This window comes from Oncorhynchus masou, chromosome 19, assembly GCF_036934945.1.
Source record: "Oncorhynchus masou masou isolate Uvic2021 chromosome 19, UVic_Omas_1.1, whole genome shotgun sequence".
NCBI lineage: Eukaryota > Metazoa > Chordata > Actinopteri > Salmoniformes > Salmonidae > Oncorhynchus > Oncorhynchus masou.
The window spans coordinates 4,107,779-4,134,728 of record NC_088230.1 but is presented as its reverse complement, the minus strand read 5'-3'; the positions used below and the strand labels follow the sequence as shown (position 1 = coordinate 4,134,728).

Below are 26,950 nucleotides of genomic sequence, written 5' to 3'. Positions count from 1 at the left end.
ATCTGCAGATCCCTTGTGAGACCATACGCTGGTGCAGTTGGCCCTGGGTTCCTCCTAATGCAAGACAATGCTAGACCTCATGTGGCTGGAGTGTGTCAGCAGTTCCTGCAAGAGGAAAGCATTGATGCTATGGACTGGCCCTGTTGTTCCCCAGACCTGAATCCAATTGAGCACATCTGGGACATCTCGCTCCAACCACCAATGCCACGTTGCACCACAGACTGTCCAGGAGTTGGTGGATGCTTTAGTCCAGGTCTGGGAGGAGATCCCTCAAGAGACCATCCGCCACCTCATCAGGAGCATGCCCAGGCGTTGTAGGGAGGTTATACAAGCATGTGGAGGACACACACTACTGAGCCTCATTTTGACTTGTTTTAAGGACATTACATCAAAGTTGGATCAGCCTGTAGTGTGGTTTTCCACTTGAATTTTGAGTGTGACTCCAAATCCAGACCTCCATGGATTGATACATTTGATTTCCATTGATAATTTTTGTGTGATTTGTTGTCAGCACATTCAACTATGTAAAGAAAAAAATATTTAAGAATATTTCATTCATTCAGATCTAGGATGTGTTATTTTAGTGTTCCCTTTATTTTTTTTGAGCAGTGTACATTTTTAAAGGTTTTGTCACTTCCCTAACACACACTTTGGCTACCTGGCTGTTTGGATGGGCGCATTAAGGGACACGAGTCACATTAAGCCATTGAAAGAACAGGAGAGCAGACTGGCGCCTTTTAATTATATTAAATTACTGCTGGAGCAGCACTCAAGGCTACCCGCCGTATCTGCATTAGTGAGGAAGAAAGATCCATTTACTCAGACGCAGAAAACATCGCCCACCTAACAACTCATTACACCAGTCATCTGTAGTTCTAGAACAAACCAGACATCATGTACACCAGTAAATTACCTGTCTGTCTCTCTTGCTCTGTGTGCTCTCGTGTCAATGTGAGTGGCTACACTGCATCTTCCCTGTAATGTTGCGTGACTGACAGACCCTTGTTATAGCAGGGCAGAATGTTCCATACCCCACACCCACGCGTGTAAGGAGAGTGTTCCTATGAGGAATAAGGCTGAGAGCGTTTTAATACTTTTATGAGAGCCCTCTGTCTTTGCGCCCCATAAGAACAGAATCATCACGCCACAGCGTTTTATCACAGACAAGTGGCTGGTAGTCTAGCGGTTTAGAGCGTTGTGCCAGTAACCGAAAAGTTGCTGGTTCGAATCCCCAAGCCATCTGTCTGTGCACTTAACAATAATTGAGCGTCTGCTAAATGACTAAAATGTAGAGTGTGTGAGCTCTGTTACACAAGACACAACTCCTGAAGAGAGTAACCAATCCATAGCCTTCTTTGTAAATTGACCCCATCGTCCTAAGAGAAAAGAGAAACTGTGTTTTGCCCTGTGTGATTCTCCTTGGCTCCTGTAGTAGCCACGCTACCAGCAGAAAGAGATTGGCTCGGGTAAATATGCACACGAGCATGCCACTTGACCTAGTGTTTTATTATTTGTCATGACATCCCTTAAAGTCTGTTGCGTTATTCTAGATCAAGCCAACAGAGATTTTACTTCAGTTGTAATAAACATATTGTTTTCCACCCACTGTTATCAAAGGAAAGACAGGTCTCCTTATCAGAAATGCTGCTTGATGATTAGTGTTGTGTGGGGACTTACTGTGAGCCGACTCCATGACGAATGGAAAAATAACAGTTTCACCAGCTTTAGATCCTCTTTAGTCTTGGAAACCCAGAACTAAAATCTTGCGTAATTGTAATTTTTTCCCCATACATTTGGGATGACATACTAATGAGACAAGTGAAGTCTCCACCCCTCTAAATGGAAACTCGCCAAAGCCCCTCCACCTCCATGAACTTTCCGCTTGAAGCATTACGTTCTCGCTATCCTGATAAGTCAAAACAATCAGTGATGGAAAACGAAAGCACCAGAACTAAGGTTGCTTGTTCGTCATCACATCCCATAGTCTTTTGAAAGACATTAAGATACCATTTATGTTATGTAGTCTGTCCACGAGAGGTTAGACCCTCATCAAGGTGGCTTTTGGTACATAACATGTATCTATTCTGTCTATTTTGTTTGCTAAATGTTTTTTACCCATCTCACTTTGAAGTTTAAAAGTGTCTCCTTCGCCCTTCTACATCTTCTCACCTTCCAAAACAAAGCACCACCTGTCGGCTTTTCTGGGAATCCGGATTTAGGAATTAGCTGGAAAACATTCTGGGAATATATCGTCCCGAGACACAATGGCTACAGTGAGCTGTTTGCTTTGGTCTCTGCTGTGGAAATCCCCATTTGTTCCACATTATTTAACTCCCGGTTCCTCGCTGCAGAGCCACACTGAGCACAACTGCTTTCTGAGGAGAAGGGGAGCTTGTCGCGTTTAAGACTAAAGGTATAAATGTAGGTAGCGCGCAACAGCCTCTCCTATCATATACCCTCACTGAGCTGGATGAAATGTCATGTTATTTCATGTAATGAAGACCCTCCATGTCACACAGCTGATTCATGCTGGTCTTTGTACTTATGTCTTCATGGCATTAATGTACATCAAACAGGGTTAGAGAACTGCTCACAAAGGCACAAAAGTATATGGCTACATTGCAACAAAAGTAATCAGAAAACGGTTTTCCTGGAGCATCAATAACCGAACTGAGCTGGATTACATTTTGGCCTGTAGAATCTTAATAGCCGTGTGTGTGTCCGCTGTGAGCCTCCCAGTGTATGATTGATACCACAATGCTCATGCCATCGAGCATCCAGCCTGATCACTATCAGTCCTATCACTTCTCTGCCTCATATTTCTGTTGGGGTTAACACTGACCTCCCCCTTCAAGGGCAGTCATGGCTGACCATCCTGGGTGGCTAGAATTACTCAGACAGCGCTGTGACTGTGTGTGGTTAAGGCTGTCCCCCCAAAACTATTTTATTTTTCCATTTATAGACATACCCTTTTTGTTTTAAATAAAATCAACGATATATGCATTGAGCTTGTCTGATGGTTTAAATGACTTGAGGGAGCCAGAGATAACCTGACCATCCTCCTCACGCTCTTACTGGCTTTACTTCCCTGAAGTTGCCGACAATGAGCTACACTAGGAGTCATGTGGTATGCCCAATTTATCTTACAATTTGCGTGGCAGTTTTGGTTTTCATATGGACATTGTTGTGGAGCAGTTTTTATAACAACGCCTTCGACTCCTTTTGTCATTCCGGGCACCTCTTGCGTTAAGCGTGCCGGTCTTAAGAAGCGTGGTTTGGCAGGTCATGTTTCTGAGGACGCATGACTCGACCTTCACCTCCCCCGAGCCTGTTGGGGTTGCAGCGATGAGACAAGATTGCAATTGGCTATCACAAAATTGGGGAGAAAAAGTGGGTAAAATACAGTACCAGTCAAAATTTGGAGACTTACTCATTCAAGGGTTTTTCTTTATTTTTACTATTTTCTACATTGCTGACTAATAGTGAAGACATCAAAACTATGAAATAACACATGGAATAATTTAGTAACCAAAGGTGTTAAACACATCAAAATATATTTTGAGATTCTTCAAAGTAGCCACCCTTTGCCTTGACAACTTTGCACACTTTTGGCATTCTCTCAAACAGCTTCATGAGGAATGCTTTTCCAACAGTCTTGAAGGAGTTCCCACATATATGCTGAGGACTCACTTGTCGGCTGCTTTTCCTCTGTGTTCCAACTCATCCCAAACCATCTCAATTGGGGTGAGGTCAGGTGATTGGAGGCCAGGTTATTTGATGCAACACTCCATCACTCCTTCTTGGTCAAATAGCCCTTACACAGCCTGGAGGTGTGTTGGGTCATTGTCCTGTTGAAAAACAAATGATAGTCAAATTAAGCCCAAAGCAGATGGGATGGGGTATTGCTGCAGAATGCTGTGGTAGCCATGCTGGTTAAGTGCCTTGAATTCAAAGTAAATCAGTGTCACCAGCAAAGCACCCTCTCCAGGGTTGCACATTTTGGGGAATATTCAGAGGTGGAAACTTTACCATTAATGGAATTAATGGAAATATATGCACATTTATATTAATACCATTTAAATGTGATGTTTTTGGCATTGGATATATTTACCATATCATATGGAGACAAACAAACATAAGTAGACATAATTGCAAATGATTAAATCCTTCCAATAAAAATGAAAAACACAATTTAGTTACGAGTTGACTCCACAATCACATGGGATGATTTCACTGAACAACAAAAGGGAATATTGAACGATCCCCAATGAGCCATCGCATCTCCCAAAAACGTTGACAACATACATCTGTAAAATGATAGTCTCGAACTAAAGCTTTGGTTGTCTTCCTCTCAGGCTTCCATGTCCCTGGACCTCCTCAATGTCCACCTCTTGAACATCAGACTCTGAGGCCTCATCTTCACTGTCACTTTCCAACCTTGTTGATGATGGCTCGTTGTCTGGCTCAAAAATCCTCAAATTTGCCTGGATGGCCACCAATCTTTCAACCCGTGTGTGTTCGTTCCCAAACAAGGACCAGTTGCACTCTGAGGCGGCTGATGTTGGTGGGATTAGGAGGTTGATGGAGGCAACAGGAAAGAGCCTCACATCCACAAAGTCCCTTCCACTGAGTGGTCAAAGCGATATGTTGGCACGACTGCCATATTGCATCTCCGTACCAAAGTGGATGTGTACTTCGCCAGACTGTCAAGAAACTTGTCCTCATCCAGACCAAGGTGGCGAGACACGGTAGTGTTGACACCATAGGCCTTGTTGATCTCTGCACCAGACAGGATGCCCTTTCCAGCATACTTGGGGTCCAACATGTACGCTACGGTGTGTATGGGCTTCAGGCAGAAGTCTTCACGCTTTATGATGCATTTCAGAACTGCAGTTTCCTCTGCTTGAAGCAACCGTGGAGTTGGCAGGGCAGTACAGATTTATTTTCTTATATCTGCAACCAATCTAAACATCAGACAGGATGGCATTGTCTCCCTCAATCCGTGCAGTGGCTACTGCTATATGTTTCAGGCTGCTTACCACTCTCTCCCAAAATACATCATCCAGAAGGTTCCTCTTGATGGGACTGTCCATATCAGCAGACTGATATGGCCATTTCTCGGAGAGACTCCTTCCCTTCCAAGAGACTGTCAAACATGATGACAACACCACCCCAATTGGTGTTGCTGGGCAGCTTCAATGTGGTGCTCTTATTCTTCTCACTTTGGTGAGGTAGATTGCTGCTATAACATGATGACCCTTCACATACCTAACCATTTCCTTGGCTCTCTTGTATCCATTGTTTCCAGTGCCATGATGTCCTTGAGGAGCAGATTCAATGCATGAGCAGCACAGCCAGCATTGTCTGTCACCGGGTGAAAATACCTTCTGTGGTCCAAGGTCATTGACTGCCTTCAGCGCATCTGCAATGTAGAGACCGGTGTGTCTGTTGTCCCTTGTGTCTGTGCTGTTGTAGAATACAGGTTGAGGGGTGGAGATGTAGTTAATTATTCCTTACCCACGAACATTTGACCATCAGAGATGATTGTAATAGTCTGCTTTCTCTATGATTTGCTTGACCTTCACTAGAACTCTGTTGAACTCTGCATCCAGCAAATGAGTAGATAAAGCATGTCTGGCTGGTCGGAGGGATGTATGCTGGGTGAAGAACATTCAGAAATCTCTTCCAATACACATTGCCTGTGAGCATCAGAGGTGAACCAGTTGCATACGCAGCTCGGAGCAGGACATTCACCAGCGTTTCTCTGACTACGTTCCTTCATTGAGTTAAAAAACATATTCTTCCAGGAGGAGATGAGCTGTTGCTATCTAAGGTGTCTGATTCATCATTTTCACCTCGAATAGAGTAGAGGGACTGTTAGAGGTTGCTTGTTGTGAGCGCTGAGGGAACTGTATGCACTTGATCAGATGATTCTGCATCTTTGTTGCATTCTTCACATATGATTTGGCACAGTATTTGCAAATGTACACAGCTTTTCCTTCTACATTAGCTGCTATGAAATGTCTCCACACATCAGTGCCCATGGCAATTCCATTGAATTGGGGATAGTTTAACCAAAATATGCCACAAGACCTAGAATTGCCTTGTGTATCCCACAAAAAAAGGTTCACTGTTATAAGCTAACTTTTTTGATGAATTTAAGCAAAATTCCCATGGAAAATCTCCCGAATAAATCTTACCAGAAAGTTTCTGAGCCTTTGCAACCCTAACCATCACACCTCCTCCTCCATGCTCCCCGTTGGGGATCACACATGCGTAGATCATCCGTTCACCTACTCTGCGTCTCAAATCAGACCAAAGGACAGATTTCAACCGTTCTAATGTCCATTGCTCGTGTTTCTTGTCCCAAGCAATTATCTTCTTATTGGTGTCCTTCAGTAGTGGTTTATTAGCAGCAATTTGACCATGAAGGCCTGATTCACGGTCTCCTCTGACTGTTGATGATTCTGTTACTTGAACTCTGAAGCATTTATTTGGGTTTCAATTTCTGAGGCTGGTAACTGTAAAGGAGAGTGATGGAGTGCTGCATCAGATGACCTGGCCTCTGCAATCACCCGACCTCAACCCAATTGAGATGGTTTGGGATGAGATGGACCGCAGAGTGAAGGAAAGGTAGCCAACAAGTGCTCAGCATATGTGGGAACTCCTTCAAAACTGTTGGAAAAGCAATCAAGGTGAAGCTGGTTGAATGGCATGATTGTGCAGGACTGTCATCAGGGCAAAGGCTGGCTACTCTAAGGAATCTAATATATAAGGTTAACCATTTTTTGCTTACTACATGATTCCATATGTGTCATTTCAAAGTTTTGATGTATTCACTATTATTCTACTATGTAGAAAATTGTAAAAATAAGGAAAACCCTTGAATAAATAGTTGTCTACTCTTTTGACTGGTACTGTGTGTATATATACTGTATTTGCTACAGCTCGACCCAAAAATATTGGTCGACCAACAGCCTATCAAGTAAACAGCCGACTAATTGGGATCAGCCCAAGTGTGTATGTGATGGGACATGGTCAGCGGTGCTGGCTCCTGGTCCCAGTGTGGGGCATCTGTCCTTTGACCTGGGTGTCCTCTGTGTCATCTCGGGTCCTTTAGAGTATTTATTATTTTGTGAACTTGTGTGTGTGCATCCTAGGCCTACTGATTGAGTTGTGCATTTGCTGTGTAGTCTGAAGCCTGATGAGCTGTTGTGCCCAGAGAGGATTGCATTGGTCAGCCAGTTATCTCCCAGTGGCAATTGAGGCTGGCAGGAAGAGGAGCAGAGTGGTACCCTCCAGACCGGATGGATCGATCACTGAGGCTGCCTGCCGACATCCTGTCATGTATCTCTGTGCCAGGGTCTTGGCTGGACCGGCCCTCTGAGCATTACCCATTACCTATAGGATGAAAGTTTTGACTCAGGTACAGCCGACTAGCACAAGCTAATGATACCTAGCAAACATGTTGACTAATCAATACTTGAAGTCAAAGTATCAGTATTATTTTCCTGAACAATATTGCGATATGTAACTATACATATTTTTTGTCCCGTGCATCACAAGAGCAAACTGTGGGCAAACTGTGAGAGAGAGCAACGTGACTTTCCAGGAGCAAGGATGGGATCATTTATTGATCGTCTCGTTTCATTAAGTGTCAGCAGCTGGTGGCACATGAGGTGACAAACTGCTGTCTGCCCCATCACCCTGGGGCTGCCTTCTCTTTTGTTCTCCCTGTTTTGTTCTTTTTCTCTCGTTTGGCGCCTCTCCCGCTCTTTCGTCATCTCTCGGGTCCCTCTCTTTCTCTTGTAGCACCAGTAGAACTCGATAGGCAAAAATCCGGTGCCAGTCTTAAATGCTTGCCATGCAGTGCCCTGACTATTCTGCCCCTCTATCAGAGGAGTTGGAGAGAACACAGTGGATCAATAGTTCATTAATGTAACAAGATGGAGGCTGAGCTCCAGTCAATTCCAATGAAGCTGTCTATCTAGGGCCTGCTGGGAATGGAGCTGGAAGGTGGGCTAGGTGTGTGTGTGGCTCCAGCTGTTTAATAACATTCCAAGCATGGGACAGATGACTGGCTGTGTGTGAAATCGGTCGAGTCAGACTGTGTGTTTTAGGCAAGAATCGCCTATCCCTATACTGTAAACCAGAACCTACAATGTCCCTCACCCTTAATTTCACTCACATGCTGTCTGTCACGCACATATTACATACACGTCTTATCTTCTTCCTGGCTTCAGCCGTTTAATAATATTCCCAGCATGGGGCAGGTGACGGCCCTCGCCCAAAATCCTGTTAGCTACTTACAGACACCACGGCTTTAGAGACGCAGATGCTACCAGAAGGGAAAAGTGTGTGACGTGATTTACTTAAAACGTTGTTCATTGTTAGGTAACCGTGGCTCGGGAGCTTAGTGACTGGTAGGGGGTCTCTGTCCAGTGTTTTTGGCCAGTGGAGGAGCAGGTGGAGTGTGTGAGGGGCGGAACGTAGGCAGGAAGCTAGAGCGTGTGTGCATGTTGTGTGTGGAGAACGGACCAACTCTGTCCCCAATGATACATATATTTTTTTAAATGTGGTTATATAGCCGTGCAAACGGATATCATATGTTGGTATTCCAAATTGACAAGATGGTTGATAGGAGATAGTGGGGCAACGAGTTATGCTGTGTGGAACCAACTGTCCTTAATAAATGTTCTTAGGGATAGCCCCCTTTTTTAAACATTTTTGCCAAAATGACAAACCCAAATCTAACTGCCTGTAGCAAGGATATACATATTCTTGGTACCATTTGAAAGGAAACACTTTGACGTTTGTGGAAATGTGAATTGAATGTAGAAGAAAATATAAAGAAAAAACCAACCAGGTTTTTTTTTTTACCACCATCTTTTGAAATGCAAGAGAAAGGTCACTGTTATAGCCATCACTCTGGTTGTAATTCTGATAGTGTCCACAACATGGCAGCAGTGTATGTGCAAAGTTTCCGATGGATAACTTGGAGTATGACTGATCTTCAAGACTTTTAGTGTAAAGTCTCCAGGTACATTTGGGCAAATTGTGAAAAAGACATTCGCATTCATATTCCATTTGTCTGCAAGAATATCGTCAAATCTGTATACTTGGACTTTGATGAAGCTTTCCAAGTATTAGTAGCCAAATAAGTTCAACAATTTGCAAAACAACCAGTTTTCATAACTTCAAAACTCTGAATATGCTTATAATTTTTGACCAAAATGAAAAGGCATGCTATCGTACAAGGTTAGTAACTACATTTTACAACATATAGATGGTTTCCGGATACTCCCGTAAAGCCCAGCTCATTGCCTATCTAGCTAGCTTTGTTTGACCCCGATTGGTGCTTATTTGACAAAGAGTCGTTCAAGTGATGGCCGCCCGCGTCATCGGCGTGCCATGAAGGCGTTGCTCTCGGACCAAATATGGTGTCCTATTGGATATACTGCACCCCTAATGAAATCGTAAAGTCTTGTTACCTTCTGGGATCTCTGAGGAACAGATACAAACGTGATTTGACTCGTTCAAACAACGTTTAGGGTGGCATTTTCAGATTCCCTTCTTTGCAAATTGAATGAGTGGAAATACAAAATCGATTGTGCGTGCTATATGGACCTTTTTCAGGATATGAAAAAGGATTTATCTAACAAAACAACACTTCATGTTATCACTTGGAACCTTTGGATGATAAATCAGAGCAAGATTTCAGAATGTAAGTACACATTTCAGGTGATTTTTATCAAACTTATCACATTGAAAAAAGTGTTGTTTGGAGCTCTCCTCAAACAATAGCATGGCTTTTTTTCTCAGTAATAGCTACTCTAAATTGGACAGTGCAGTTAACAAGAATGTAAGCTTTCAACCAATGACACTTTATATGTACCAAGTTTTGTTGTTTCTCTAAAATCTGCAATCTTGAGATAACGTGCTGCATGATTTACAACTGTCCCGTTGACAGAACTCTGATCCTTAACAGGAGGGACAGGATGGCAGTGCTTCCTAGGAATTAAACTGGATTTAATTTAGATTATTTATTTGTATTTGATTTAGTCAGTGTACATATACTGAGCAAAAAATATAAACACAACATGAAAAGTGTTGGTCCCGTGTTACATGAGCTGAAATCAAATATTTGTTTACATCCCTGTAGTGAGCATTTCTCCTTTGCAAAGATATGCCACATCTGTCAGGTAGATGGATTATCAAGAAACTGGGGACAATAAAAGGTAGTTTTTTCACACCACACAATGCCACAGATGTCTCATATTTTGAGGGAGCGTGCAATTGATATGCTGACTGTAGGAATGTCAACCAGAGCTGTTGCCAGAGAACTACGAACACAGTTGCATTTTATCGACTGCAATTTGAATGCCCAGATATCGTGACGAGATCCTGACAACCATTGTCGTGCCATTCATCTGCATGTTTCAGCATGATAATGCACGCCCCCATGTCACAATGATCGGTACACAATTACTTGGAAGGTGAAAATGTCCCAGTTCTTCCATCACTCTGGATCAACAGCGAGTTCCAGTTCCCGCCAATAGCCAGCAACTTTGCACAGCCATTGAAGAGGAGTTGTACAACATTCCACAGGCCACAATCAACAGTGTGATCAACTCTATGCGAAAGAGGTGCTGCGCTGCATGAGACCAATTGTGGTCACACCAGATACTGACTGCTTTTCTGATCCACACCCCTATTTTTGTTTTTAAAGGTATCTGTGACCAACAGATGCGTATCTGTATGTCCAGTCATGTGAAATCCATAGATTAGGGCCAAATGATTTTGTCAATTGACAGATTTCCTTATATAAACTGTAATATTTGAAATGGTTGCCCTGTATTTTTGGTCATTGTAGTAAAAGACTGCTCTATTCACCTGTCTTGTAAAATATAAAGGTTATTACATCTAATATACTTCTACATTGTATCAACCAATGTCCTTGAGGAGTGACAGGCTGAGAGTAGAAGGATGGTGTGTGTGTGTGTGATTTTGTCGGGTGTGTACAGACGGTAAGTAGCTCTAAATATTCCTGGCGCCCCATGAATCATGCATGCATTGGTGCTTTTAATTATTACAAAGTGCTGTGCTATTCAAAGCAGAGGATCCCTCCAATCCATCTATCCATCCATCCCTCTTTCTTCTACCGACCGTCTGTGGCAGAGCCTTCATGCTCCAACAATTCCCATGCATTATTTAAGAGCTGGAGATGACAACTCATTTGCTGCCATTCTGTCTCACCTTTTCTATCACAGACACACTCGGACACACGAGCACACACACACCGTATGTCTGACCTTTTTCTACCCTGAGAACTGGCTTCAAAGAGCTGACCTCGCCACGACTCCAGCGCCCTTAACTGGTCCGGACCGCAATGGAGGGATGTGTGTGTTGGTGTTTCATAATGCATGTGTTGGGAGGGGGAGGACAGGTGTATACGCACGTGTGCATGCGTAAAGGTTATTGTACTATTTTGGAAATCCACAGCATGGCTATGACTAATAACTGCTAAGATAAGTGACATTTATAAATTAAATCAAAATTCTGAAGGGCAAATACAAACTGGTGGTCAAAAACCAGCCACATCGTTGGAAAACAGCTACGCGCCAGAAAATCCAAAATGGCACTGAGCTGCTCCTGAGGTCTCTCTGCCTTTGCCACTTTATCCCTCTCACTCCCTCCTCTCGCTCTTCTTTCTCTTCATCTCCCCATGCATATCTCTTCCATCGTGCTGTCTCTTTGTCGTTCATCTCTGGTCCCATGCCTCCAGCAGAGTAACAGTCAGTGCCATGCTCCAGTGAGGCATGAAGGAGAGAGTCTCGTCCCTCTGTATCCCACTACTTTACCCTACCTCTACCCACTCCCTTACATGGGTAGGATTCTCCCTGATTTCCTGTGTCGTCCTGATCACATCCCTTCTCCGGTTGGCAGGAGATATCCATGCCAGTCGCACCCCGCCTCATACTTATCACTGTGCCAGCGGTCACCCGCCCCCTGCCTGGGAAGGACCCAACATGGGCACCAAGGTCTATAGATACTGGTCACTGTGGCACGTCTGGCATAGGACTCCACTTCACTCCTCTTCCTCTTTTCTCTTCTTCTCCCCTGTTCTTCCTTTCCCTCCTCCCATCCTGAGTGGTGTGTAGCCTGGCAACGTGCTTGGTTGGTGGTGCCAGGGCTGGTGTTGTGAGATAAGTGCTGATAGCCTTTGTGTACACAGACACATACATTGTGTTAACTAGACAACATGTAACCACTCGATTCGGTCTTATGTAGCAACATTTAAAATGTTTTTTTTTTTGCATTGGCTAAAAGTAGAGACTCAGAGCTAGAAAATGGTTTATCATACACTACAGTTGAGGAACAATGTGAAAGTAATTCTGCTTTGAAAGTTGATAAACTTGTTACTCCACTTTTGAGAAAATGGCCTTTATATGTTTGCTGGAGAGATCTTCTTTGTCTACACCCATTCAGCATCATTCACACCCTCTTAAACCTTAGCCCCATCCATCTCTTTAAAGATTTGCATATGAGGCCGAGAAGTAGGGTTGATCCAAGCGTTCTGTCCTAACAGCACCCAAGCTAACTTGCTTTGTGCTTTTTGTGACTCCTCTCTTTGGCTGGAAATATGGCTTGGTTTTTCTGTAAGTTGGTGGTGACCTAACATAATCGTTTGGAGCTTTCGCTGTAAAGCATTTTTGATATCAGACACTGTGGCTGGATTAACAATAATTTTATCTAGTGGAACCCCAGTCCTAGACAGGCTAGCTAAACAATGAACCATAAGGTAGCTAACCAACAATGAACAATGAACCAGGTAGCTAACCAACCAGGTTCATTGTTAGCAAGCTAACATTAGGCTATAACTAGCAAAGCAAATGGCTCTGAGATACTAATAATATTACTACCCAGATCATACACGTAACGTTAGCTAGCGAGCCAGCCAGCTAGCATTAGCTAGCTAGCTAGTACACTAACTTGAAATGAAAATGCCTTACTAACAATTAGAAACGTGTAGCATCTGAAAATTTTGCTAGCTAAACTATCCATTATACGTGGATGGACGCTTCTCCCTCTGTCACGGATGCCGTGGTTGCCCTTAGTTTGAAGATGTAGTTTAGAGACGGGTGTTTTCTCCATCCCCCTTCGTTATTTTTTTATTTCACCTTTATTTATCCAGGTAGGCTAGTTGAGAACAAGTTCTCATTTGCAACTGCGACCTGGCCAAGATAAAGCAAAGCAGTGTGACACAGACAACAGAGTTACACATGGAGTAAACAATAAACAAGCTAATAACACAAACAAATCAATGACAGTAGAAAAAGTGTGTGTGTGTGTGTGTGTGTGTGTGTGTGTGTGCGTGCGAAAGGCATCAGGAGGTAGGCAATAAATAGGCCATAGGAGCGAATAGTTACAATTTAGCAGATTAACAGTGGAGTGATAAATGAGCAGATGATGATGTGCTAGTAGAGATACTGGTGGGCAAAAGAGGAGAAAAGTAAATAAAATAACAGCATTGGGATGAGGTAGATTGGATAGGCTATTTACAGGTGGACTATGTACAGCTGCAGCGATCGGTTAGCTGCTCAGATAGTTGATGTTTAAAGTTGGTGAGGGAAATAAGTCTCCAACTTCAGCGATTTTTGCAATTCGTTCCAGTCACTGGCAGCAGAGAACTGGAAGGAAAGGCGGCTAAATGAGGTGTTGGCTTTGGGGATGATTAGTGAGATATACCTGCTGGAGCGCGTGCTACGGGTGGGTGTTGTTATCGTGACCAGTGAACTGAAATAAGGCGGAGCTTTACCTAGCATAGACTTATAGATGACCTGGAGCCAGTGGGTCTGGCAACGAATATGTAGCGAGGGCCAGCCGACTAGAGCATACAGGTCACAGTGGTGGGTGGTATAAGGTGATTTGGTAACAAAACCGATGGCATTGTGTGATAGACTGCATCCAGTTTGCTGAGTAGAGTGTTGGAAGCTATTTCGTAGATTACATCGCCGAAGTCGAGGATCGGTAGGGTAGTCAGTTTGGCGGCGTGAGTGATGGAGGCTTTGTTGCGAAATAGAAAGCTGGTTCTAGATTTGAGCTATCATAATCAAATTCCACTGATTTCAAAACTCGGTCCTCGAGAAAGTGGAGCGCAACACTTATGTAGCTCTACTACGTGATATCAAAGAAGCAGCGTTAGAAAGTATTACCTACACATACTGACCAGCTCAAATAGACAGACGCGGGCTATTGGCAGACCAATCCAAACTCATCTCTCCATGTCCAGCCCATTCATTATCTCAGCCAATCATGGCTAGCAGGAAGGTTGCTGTTTTTCTGTGGCTAAACCAACTAGGCTCGTAATTTAACAATTGTATTCATATTTACAGATGGCCTAGAAGTTTGTTATTAAGGCACATTAAAAACAAAAGTTTATGTTAAAATGGCTCTCCTGTGAAGTAGGCGTGACATCCGCCTAGTTTCTTGAACACACCACCTGGATTCGGTCCTATGTAGCAAAAATTGAAATTGTATTTTTTACATTGGATAAAAGTAAACTGAGCTACAAAATAGTATATCATACACTGCATTTGAGGAACAATGGGAAAGTAATTCTGCTTTGAAAGTTGATCAACTTGTAAACTTACTTGAGGATATTGCCTTTGAATGTTTTGGTATCTAGTGAAGAGCTCTGTCTACACCCATACAGCATCATTCACAATCTTAATATTTTGCCCCAATGATTTGCTTACCTCTGGATAACATGAAAACGGCTAGCTCTGCTGGCAACAATTTCATTACGCTTTTTTTGCAGATGTTTACTGACGCTGGCCATATTCAACGGGTGTTGAAACTTTAGGCTCTAACTAAAAAAGCAAACATCTCTGGGAAACATAGCAGGCTGACTAACAATTTAATTTTTAATTTTATTTTTAATTTTACCTCAATAATGAACTTAGCTAGGTGAACAATGTTTAAGATCATACACATCACGTAACGTTAGCTAACGAGCCAGCCAGCTAACGTTAGCTAGCTAAACAACAATGAACAAAGTGGCAACAATGCCACAGTGCTGGGAGCTAACCAGCTGGTTCAATGTTAGCTAGCTCAACTAGAAAAGAAACCGGCTCTGGGAAACAAATAACGTCAACTAGGGAGCCAGCCAGTATACTCTAAGTTGAAATGAAACCACATGTTGTCAACATTAGAAACAAGTAATATCTGAAAATGTGGCTAGCTATCTTCCCCGTCTCCTTGTCAGGAATGCCATACCACGGTTGCCCTTAGTTTTAAGATGTAATCTGGAGACAGGTGTTTTCTCCATTGCTTTAGCTGTCATACTCTAATTCCACTGATTTCAAAACTTGATCCTCCAGAAAGTGGAGAGCAACACTTATGCAGCTCCACTACACTATGTGTGTATGTGTGTATGTGTGTATGTGTGTGTGTGTGTGTGTATGTGTGTGTGTGTGTGTGTGTGTGTGTGTGTATATATGTGTGTGTGTGTGTGTGTGTATATATATATATGTGTGTATATATATATATATATATATATATATATGTGTGTATATATATGTGTGTGTGTATATATGTATATATTATTTTTAAAGAACTGTTCGACAGGATTACCAACACAGACTGACGAGCTCAAATAGACACCTTGAATATGGCAGACCAATCCAAACTCCTCTGTTACCTTGGTAGGCTGTGAAATACCAAGCGGAGTGTACAAGGCTGAGTTCTCTGAATAATATAACTTATTCACTTTGTTGCATTTGTTTTGTTGCCTCTTGCTCTAAAGTCCCCCACTTTCTCTTTTACGCCGACCGTCATAATGTGTCAGGAGTTGTAACCTGCAGCAACATTCCTACACCTCCCCTTCTATGTTTTAACAGACAACACACACGCATCACAAATTGACCCTATTCACTGGGACTTCATTAAAACACTCCATTGGTTCCATGCCAGTTTTGGATTGTTTTTTTCATTCATGTGATTTTGAAGAAAGGCAAACAAAGTCGTAACCAATCAATTTGTGTTCCAACCAATTCATCCTGTTGTCTTTTAACTGGCTTGAACATGCGTGCTTGTTCACATGCGCAGGCACACAAGTGGCAGTAATTGCATTGCAGGATTTTAGCTACCTGGTGATGAGGCATAGTGTGAGGCCTTCTCTGGTCTCAAGGCAGAGACTCATCAATAGTGTTTGTTGGCCAAGAGTAGAACCTCTCAACGTAATTTGCAAACCGAATGCGCACCGATTGTACATGTAGAATTGTGTGGGACATTTTGTCTACAGTGGGGTCGCCTCTAAAACATTGTGCTGAACAATCGTCAGACAAACGCTAAATCCACATTCGTTGCGACGTGTGCGAGCCTTTTGGTCACCACTCAACACCCTCTAACGAAATGGCCTGGAAATCCTGCTCTCTCATTTCGCTGAATATTCTGCATGTAGTTGGGTTTTATAGTGAGTCTTCCTTTTGTTTAAATCTTTTTCTTTCAATTGGGCAAGCAAGTTGGCTCTAGTTAGGCTAGTGTCTTAGCATTTCTTCCATTTTGAGGAAAAGCAGTTGATTCAGTCTGGTATCTGAGCATCGTAGTCTCGTCCTGTTTTTTTTCGACCAATCGATTTGTTCCAAATCATTTTTCCATATACAGTGGGGCAAAAAAAGTATTTAGTCAGCACCAATTGTGCAAGTTCTCCAACTTAAAAAGATGAGGCCTGTAATTTTAATCATATGTACACTTCAACTATGAAAGACAAAATTAGAAAAAAAATTCCAGAAAATCACATTGTAGGATTTTTAATGAATTTATTTGTAAATTATGGTGGAAAATAAGCCCCATTGTATAAACACACACACACACACTACATTTACATTTACATTTAAGTCATTTAGCAGACGCTCTTATCCAGAGCGACTTACAAATTGGTGAATTCACCTTCTGACATCCAGTGGAACAGCCACTTTACAATAGTGCATCTAAGTCATTAAGGGGGGGGGTGAGAAGGATTACTTATCCTATCCTAGGTATTCCTTATGCACTGATCTTGTCTGATGCTTTAAGTACACGGTTTGATTAAATAATTAAGACAAAATGACTCGGAGCCCGAAAAAAATGACAGCGAGGGCCTGTGTGACTGGCTCAAGTTGTCTCCCTCTCCTCCCTACTGCAGCAAAAAGGCACCACAGCACAGCAAGTGTTTTTTGTGCTGTCCATGATTGAAGCTGCAACATAATCTCGGCCATTTAGGTTCTTACTTGTTTCTGACTGAAAAGTTCCCTAATTTGTTTCGGAAAAACATGACCTATTCCCTCAACCCTGTTTAGGTGAAAGCATCGCATGCATGTGACCAATAGGGCCTGACCTATTAGCCCATCATAATCACATCAATAAATTGGTTATAACAAACTCTGAACACAGTAACATGTGACACACAATGGTTGCGGACGATGTGAAAAAGAAACTCTAAACAGGCAAATGTTTACTGGTTGCTCAGGAGGGAAAGGGGAAGTCAGCTCTGTGAAAGACATTTTACTTTGTTGTAGAATGGAGATCCAGAAAAAGGAGGGTATAGGAGCAAGCGTTGTGAGTATTGTGTGCCAAACAGTTGATGTTAGATTACAATATTATTACTTTTTCTGACCATTTGGAACAGTGTAAATAACACTAAATAAGAGAACAGACTCTGTTACAAATGGGAAAAAATATAAAGCCTTTATTACAGCCGACTAAAAAGTTGCATTCATACGTGAACTGCAGTTTATTTAGTATTTAGCCTAATTATTCAAAGCTCCCTTTATTATTGAATTTCACAACTAAAATGGTTGATTGCATTTCAAAGCATGAATGTCTCTTCTGCTGTGTGATGGCATGAACTAATTAATGATTGATTGATACAGTAGCATATAAACTCAGAATTTTAAAAAACGTCCTCACTGTGAACTGCGTTTATTTTCAGCAAACTTAACATGTTTAATGTTATGTTAATACAAATATTTCCACAACAGACATAAAATTAACAACTTCCACAGACATGTGACTAACAGGAATAATGTGTCAGTCAGTATCTGGTCTGGCCACCAGCTGCATTAAGTACTGCAGTGCATCTTCATGGACTTCACCAGATTTGCCGGTTCTTGCTGTGAGATGTTACCCCACTCTTCCACCAAGGCACCTGCAAGTTCCCAGACATTTCTGGGGGGATTAGCCCTAGCCTTCACCCTCCGATCCAACAGGTCCCAGGTGTGCTCAATGGGATTGAGATCCGGGCTCTTCGCTGGCCATGGCAGAACACTGACATTCCTGTCTTGCAGGAAATTACGCACAGAACGAGCAGTATGGCTGGTGGCATTGTCATGCTGGAGGGTCATGTCTGAATGAGCCTGCAGGAAGGGTACCACATGAGGGAGGAGGATGTCTTCCCTGTAACGCGCAGCGTTGAGATTGCCTGCAATGACAACAAGCTCAGTCCGATGATGCTGTTACACACCGCCCCAGACCATGACTGACCCTCAACCTCCAAATCAATCCTGCTCCAGAGTACAGGCCTCGGTGTAACGCTCATTCCTTCGATGATAAACGCTGATCCGACCATCACCCCTGATGAGACAAAACCGCAACTCATCAGTGAAGAGCACTTTTTGCCGGTGATGTCTGGTGAGGACCTGCCTTGCAACAGTCCTACAAGCCCTCAGTCCAGCCTCTCTCAGCCTATTGCAGACAGTCTGAGCACTGATGGAGGGATTGTGCATTCCTGGTGTAACTCGGGCAGTTGTTGTTGCCATCCTACACATGTCCCGCAAGTGTAATATTCGGATGTACCGATCCTGTTCAGGTGTTGATACACGTGGTCTGCCACTGCGAGGACGATCAGCTGTCCGTCCTGTCTCCCTGTAGCGCTGTCTTAGGTGTCTCACAGTACGGACATTGCAATTTATTGCCCTGGCCACATCTGCAGTCCTTGCAGCATGCCTAAGGCACGTTCATGCAGATGAGCAGGGACCCTGGGCAGCTTTCTTTTGGTGTTTTTCAGAGTCAGTAGAAATGCCTCTAGTGTCCTAAGTTTTCATAGCTGTGACCTTAATTGCCTACCGTCTGTAAGCTGTTAGTGTCTTAAAGACCGTTCCAATAGGTGCATGTTCATTAATTGTTTATGGTTCATTGAACAAGCACGGGAAACAGTGTTTAAACCCTTTAAAATGAAGATCTGTGAAGTTATTTGGGTTTTTACGAAGTATCTTTGAAAGACAGGGTCCTGAAATAGGGACGTTTCTTTTTTTGCTGTGTTTATACTGTAGGCCTAAGTAAGTTAGGGTAGTAAGACTAAACAGGATGCCCTCTTAGGCCTACAGCTTGATGGTGGTTACAAGGCTATACAAAGCCTACTAATGATAACAATAAGATCCAGAAAAAGGAGGGTATAGGAGTGAGTTGCGTGCATATTAGGCTAGTGTCTTAGCATGTCTTCCATTTGAGGAAAAGCAGTTGATTCAGTCTGGTATCTGAGCATCGTAGTCTCGTCCTGTTTTTTTTCAACCAATCGATTTGTTCCAAATAATTTTTCCATATACAGTGGGGCAAAAAAGTATTTAGTCAGCCACCAATTGTGGAACTTCTCCCACTTAAAAAGATGAGGCCTGTAATTTTCATCATAGGTACACTTCAACTATGACAGGCAAAATGAGAAAAAAAATCCAGAAAATCACATTGTATGATTTTTAATGAATTTATTTGCAAATGATGGTGGAAAATAAGTATTTGGTCAAAGGTTTATCTCAATACTTTGTTATATACCCTTTGTTGGCAATGACAGAGGTCAAACGTTTTCTGTAAGTCTTCACAAGGTTTTCACACACTGTTGCTGGTATTTTGGCCAATTCCTCCATGCAGATCTCCTCTAGAGCAGTGATGTTTTGGGGCTGAGTGAAGGGTCTGAATACTTATGTAAAGGTGATATTTCCATTTTATTTTTTTATACATTTACCAAAACTTCTAAACCTGATTTTGGGGGTATTGTGTGTGTGTGTGTGTGTGTGTGTGTGTGTGGATTGATCAGTAAAAAATACAATTTAATCCATTTTAGAATAAGCCTGTAATGTAACAAAATATGGAAAAAGTTAAGGGGTCTGAATACTTTCTGAATGTACTGTACTCAATTTTCAGCATTTCCCTCGCTCAGACAACCAAAAATTAGCAAAAGTTGCCCAATTGGGGCAGCAGGTCGCCTAGTGGTAGAGCGTTGGACTAGTAAACAAAAGGTTGCAAAATCAAATCCCCGAGCTGACAAGGTAAAAATCTATCGTTCTGCCCCTCAACAAGGCAGTTAACCCGCTGTTCCTTGGCCGTCATTGAAAATAAGAGTTTGTTCTTAACTGACTTGACTATTTAAATAAAGGTACAATTAAAAAATGGGGCGGCGACTTGTCGCGTGCAGTGCTCAAGTTCAGAATTGCTGTCATTCCAAACCCGTACAGGCCTGAGCACTGATGTCATTTATAGCATGTTACTGTACAGCCACTGTGTTCCATTTCAGGCTCTTATTAGTGCCCTAATCTGTCATTTTCAACCACAGTTCAGAGACTGAGAAGATGAATGTCTTCTGAACATTAGGATAGACAGAATCGTGAGGAAGCTAGCATGTGACTGTTGGAGGATCTCCCCTCTAAAGGCCTTTTTGATGAGACTCACCACGGGTTTATGTGGGAGGCTTTGACTGAACTGACAGGCCCAGGCCTAGTCCACTCATGGCCAGGTTCAAACGCTTGTCTGGGCAGGGAGGCTGATATATTACACACACCCTCATCGCCATGCACACACACTGTTGGCCTGGCACGCACCCTGTGGCTGCGGTTTGAAAAAGACAGCGTGTGAAATCTGACCCTGCTGAAGTTTCACCGCGCCAGGCACTCTTGCCAGTGCCCTGTGACACTTTTACTGCACTTTCTCAGATGGCATTACCCCCCCCCATCAGTCATGTCCCTGCAGCAATAGCCCTGCTCGCCTCTCCTTTTTCTGTTTCGTCTCATCTCTTCCTCTCTCTTTGCTGCTCTCTCTCTCTCTGGCAGTGCTCTCTGATTACAACCACAGAGTGAAATACAGTCACCATCTCACACCAGAAATACTGTAATTTCCACCAGGACCTCTGCACCATAGTGAGGGAGGGGTGGCAACCCCATTATGCCAGACCTTTTAACTGGATAGTAATAGGACATCCCCCCCCATGAGAGGGAATAGTGGGCAAATCCAGTTTGGCGCTGAGATATGGGGCACATCTGTGGCTGCTTTCAATTGTTTTCAATTAGAGGTGTGAGCTCTCTGTCTGTCTCGCTCTCTGTCTGTCTGTTCAGTAGCCTGCCTCATCCACCTAGCAATTACTAACAGACAGCCTCCCTCTATGGGGCCCACTAACCTTGCCTTCCTGTTCCGTGTGGAACACAGGCCACACACACAAACCACTGCAATGGAGTGGACATCTGATGCCTCCCTAGCATTTAAGACCTGGCAGGGAGCATTAACAGGGCAACTCAATTGCTTGTTGTTAGTTGGTCCACTTTCATGTCACTCCAGTGAATTACTACTTAATGAAGGCCCATTTGTAAGGATTCTGTTTCTTGTGTGTCGTCACATCAACTTATCATGGTCTTCTATTTAGACCACTAATTGAATCAAGTGTGTTAGACCAGGTCTGGAACAAAAGCCTGCACCTCCTGTAGCTGAGACTGGTGTGTGCGAGGAGAACCCGTGTAGTAGAGTCTGGTGTGGTTGTACTAGCATAAGTTCTGTGTTCCATGTGACTGAACTTACCAATACATTTTTTTTCTCTCTGGTTCCAGATCACATAAAAAGGAAAGCACGTCGGCGGCCATCTTGGGGGCGGGGCATCATTAGGAAGAAGAAGAACTACAAGAAGGGAACGGGGGAAGAGGAGGATGAAGGTGCGGAGCCTAAGCCGGAAGCAGCAGTACCCAGCGACTCCTGTCTGACTCAGGACGAAGAGTCTTCCTGTGACACCATGGATCCTCAGCCCAACGGACACCACACACACCCTCACACATATGGCATCTCCACGGAGGAGGAGAGCTCCAATGAGGCCCCTAGGGGCCAGAGAACAGAGACAAGGACCAAGGAGGACGAGACACCAACTACAGAAGACCAAGCCAAATCTACATCCACAGACAAAGACCCCCAGTCTAAAAGTGAGTCTTATTGTAAAAACAAGGAGCCTCAAGCTCAGGAGATCCAGTCTAAAGGTGAGGGGTCTTCATCTAAAGATGAAGGTGAGATCCCCCAAGCCAAGCCTAAGGAGGAAGGTTTCCAGCCCATGGATGTTGAGAAGGTCCAGCCTAAAGACCACGAGGTCCAGTCCAAGACTGAGCAGCAGTCGTCAGTCCCCACGCTGGCCACAGCACCCCTTGTCCCTCGGGAGTGTGTGAACGGGAATGAGTCCATGGACAGCCTGGATTCCCAGGCCCTCAAGAACTCTGAGACAGAGTGGCCTACAGCGGTCGAAGGTGAAGCGTCAGAGGGGGAAGTGTCGGCGTCTGCAGTGAGCAGAGGAACTCAGGAACGCAGTCTTCAGGACGGGAGGACAGGAGACACGGAGACGGGCAAGGAGGAGCAGGACAGAGAAGGTACTGAGGGGTTATCCGTGGTTAACTTTTACCTGTTCCTAGTGCACCACCACACTCATCGCTGTCTTGGGGTAGAATACTGACTTGATATATGCATGTCTAACTCAGACTTTTAAATAATGCGAGTTACTCTGAGTATAGATGGCAAGTTCTGATCTTTCTCCGAGAGCACCAGACAGAAACACGTCACACAGACTTGAACACAGTCAGCCTAACCTCGCATTACTTTTTCATTCACTGTCAAAGAACCAAAATATCATCATTTTGTTGATTGTCATCCAAGATATTTGATTTACACTAGGTTTGCTTTTAAAACGACAGGGCGTGCATTATCCAGGACACATGGCATGTGAAATATGAAATACGATCCTTAAGTCTACACAGACAGCATATTTCAATGAAACCCTCAAGTCTGAGGTTTTCTACCTTTGTCGACTATCCAAAACCACTCTTAAGATTTATCCTCAAAAACAGTTTTTACTGCAAAGAAATTCACAAGGTTGGCTTTTTTTCTCTCGCATCATTTTTTTCTTGGCCGTTCATTTATTGGCGTGTAGTGTCTGGGACAAGCCGATAGGCCTGTGAGTTTGTGCGTGTGTGTGTGTACGTATACAATACAACTTTACAGTACGTGTGTGTGTGTGTGTGTGTGGTTTCTGGGACAAGCCAATAGGCCTGTATGTGTGATTTACAACTCAGGGCTGTGGATTATCAGGGGCCAGCTGGAAGCCTGGAGCAACTTGGTGATTTGGGTGGGGTAGTAGAGGTGGCCGGGGGAGATTTCTGCTTCCTCTGTTGTGGCTTTTTTTGGATCCTACAAACGGTGTAGTACCACGAACGCTGGTAGCAGTAAACTATAAGCCGACAGATCACAGGCTCTGAATGTAGAGGGGCAGCTATTCTCATCTTTGATTGTCAGGCCTTTGCTTTCATCCAAACAAGCCTTGGCGTATGGATATGCTATGGTTCATTATGTTCTAATAACTGGATAAATGATGGCGATTAACATATAGGTCAATGGTGAGATTGTAGGTGAGCTGTATCGTATACCTGTTCTCTCTTCCTGTTCCAGGCTGCTCCAAGGGGAGGAAGTGCAGAATGAGACAATCAGAGCAGTCAAAGGCATCAACTGACGGGACAGAGGAGAGTCCACAGACCCCTCCACCACCTACACTAGTGGTCGATCAACATCGACTCACGGTAAGGGATGGTGTGTGTGTGTTACCTCTATTTTCTAAGTAATGCTGAACATATCCCCGAGTATGAAAGTAATGAGTTGGGTAATAGTGATTGTGTTGTATTTTAAGCACAATGCCTTTCCACAGCTTACTGTCTTGTGAAAACGCCATTCATCCATTCATGTTATCTTCAATGAGACCATTTTAAGCAGTGCCATCCCTCCAGTCATTTACTAGCTGCATTATAACTGGCAATGTCCCTTTCCTAATCCCAGCCACACTACACCCTCATCTCCAAGGCTTCCCTGCACAATGCTTTAATCCATCCCTTTCTCCTTTCATCCCTTCGTTCTGTCGCTTCCAAGCCCAGAGCACCCAACATTAGATACTAATTCTGTCTCTCAGATGGGAGACAATCACCAGTCAATTTAATGGGCCCTAGTCAATGCTGTTGAGGGAAGTAAGGTTTGGTGTAGACTGACATTGACGGAAGGAAGAAAAAAGAGTAGATGTGGAGGGGGACTGGCCCCTAATCCTCCCCGGGCCCTTCATGCCTTCTCTGGGTTTGCTGGTGTCACTCTCCCCCTTTTCAGATGGATGCTCCTGATTTCCCAGCCTAATATCGTCTCCTCGTGCTCTGTTGGAGACCCCAGTCTGCCCTCACTGTGTGGGTGTGTGCGCGCGCGCAACGAGAGATGTTCTACATCCCTATCATCCGAGAGGAAGGTTCCAATTTAAGTAGCAGGCAACAGGGCATCTCCACGTCTTCAGTCAATCAACAGGTGTTGTTCCTTCCATACAGCCATTTTAAGAATGCAGCCAGGACATGACTCAAACATGAGGCGCTAGCTCTGCGCTCTCTGCTCTCCACACTACGCTCCGTCAAGTTGGTCTCTGAATAGATTGACAGGATAAATGTATGAAACGATTCCCAGGCACTTTGCACGGTCACACTTAGGTTCCACCTAATACCCCGGGTGTAAATTGGAGCTGTGCTCTCTCTTCACTCCCTTAACCCTCTCTCTTTTCCCAGGGACTCTTCTCTCTACCAACCAACCACCCAAACGGCCCTGTTAAGAACAGGAAGATACAACATAGTTGTAGAGGAAGTGTTTGTCACGCGCTCCTTCCCTGCTAGCAAATCATTATCTCCCCGTTGTTAGCATCGCCGCAGGGTGGGGGCAGAGATTGAGGGATGCGTGGTTCCCGCCTCTCCTCTCACCTGACGGTGGCGTCTCTCAAAGTGATTGACATGTCTGGTCACGACGGCTCCCGTTAAAAACGTAGAGCCACGAGTCGTGGGTGGCTGACGCCACGAACCGTGGGAACGCTCCCTCCCTGTGAACGCGCACTGCACTAATCTGGAGGCTTATTCGTTAGGCTGTAGAAAGAAGAGATATCTTTAAGAAACAGATTGTGAAAAGAGTGCACTGTGAATAATTGCTTTTTTCATCCACCAGGATGAAAGACGGAACAAATTGAATTTCCGGTGAGCGGGGTGAGAGTGCGTTTAAGGCTGATATCTCCACAGTGGTCAGTAGGGCTGGCTCGCTGCCTGATATTAGGAGAGGAGTGGTGTGGCACGTTCCGGTACTCCTCTCATCTTCTCTTAAATTCAAATTCATTGATTGGAGAAGTCTCATTACTTCTGACATTTAACTTAGATTGCAGGGCACCTGGAAACTCATTTGGAATTAGCAAAGAAATCTGCTTGTTTGTTCAGTCCTCACACCGAGGTTCTGGAAATGGTTTGGCTCCAGCAGTGTTCTTAAACCCTGCTCCTGGGAAGCTACATAGTGTGTTCCAGCCCAGCAACAACACACCTGATTCTACGTGGTTAGTTGAATCAGGCATGTTGATGCTGAGCTAAAGTTTAAAAAAATACATTCTTGATTAGATAAGTATTCAACCCCCTTAGTCAATACATGTCAGAATCACCTTTGGTAGTGATTACAGCTGTGAGTCTTTCTGGGTAAGTCTCTAAGAGCTTTCCACACCTGGAGCGTTTTAGTTATTCTTGAAAAAAGTATTCAAGCTCTGTCAAATTGTTGGTTGATCATTGCTAGACAACCATTTTCAGGTCTTGCCATAGATTTTCAAGCAGATTTAAGTCAAACTCAGGAACATTTCCTGTCTTCTTGGTAAGCAACTCCAATGTAGATTTGGCCTTGTGTTTTAGGTTATTTTCCTGCGGTGAATTCATCTCCCAGTGTCTTGTAAAAAGCAGATTGAACCAGGTTTTCCTCTAGGATTTGTATTTTTTATCCTGACAAACTCCCCAGTCCTTAACTATTACAAGCATACCCCTAACATGTAAATATTGAGTGCTACTCCGTCATGTGCTACTCCGTAATTGCCCTAAACATAACACTTTGTATTCATGACAAAAAGTTAATTGCTTTGCCACATTTTTCTGCAGTATTACTTCAGTGCCTTGTTGCAAACATGTTTTTTATCAGGCTTCCTTTGATATCCTGGCGTAACTACAATATTGTTGATCCGTCCTCAGTTTTCGCCGAGAGCAGCCATTAAACTGTTTTAAAGTCCACATTGGCGCTATCACTGAGCAGATCTTTTGTATGAGCCTACTAATAAGCACATCATTTAACCGTTAAAATGTATTACCATTTAATGTGGCACATGCCGCTTTCATGATTGTCAAACAAATCACTTAAAAAAAAAAGTAGGCTACCTGAGCGCATGTTCGTCCACTCCAGAATAATCCAAACCGTGTAATGCATGTACATGTACACTTGATGAATCGACATTACAGAACACCAAAAGATGTGCCTAATCACGTTTGACCATTGCCATTGATTAGACCTACGTTAATTGATACGTCTTGCTGCCAAATTGACCTTTTTTTGCCTGAAAAGTTGAGACACCTAAAATGGGGCTGAAACTGTCCCGGGAAAAACAGTCAATTTACTAGACTAAGCTACAATGTGTAGGCCTATTACCATGAATTTCAAATAGGCCTACTGGTAGCCAGTGATGTAGTGTTAAACAAATAGTTGGGTAAACTCTGATTTGCTGGTCATGGTGAAAATGTATTTAAAAGTATAGGGAACGTAACATTTTCCTGAAAAGGTGGGTAAACTGCATTTAGTTGTGTTTACCCTCTAC

General features: G+C 43.5%; 1 protein-coding gene across 1 annotated transcript in view; it reads left to right on the top strand.

The window, feature by feature from the left end:
- The window catches only part of LOC135505725 (ATPase family AAA domain-containing protein 2B-like), a 121,914-nt gene that overhangs the window by 74,657 nt on the left and 20,307 nt on the right, over positions 1 to 26,950 (top strand). The window contains exons 25-26 of the mRNA XM_064924799.1: positions 21,849 to 22,646; positions 23,719 to 23,846. Coding sequence (XP_064780871.1) covers positions 21,849 to 22,646; positions 23,719 to 23,846 — 926 coding nt within the window. The remainder of the gene's footprint in view (positions 1 to 21,848; positions 22,647 to 23,718; positions 23,847 to 26,950) is intronic.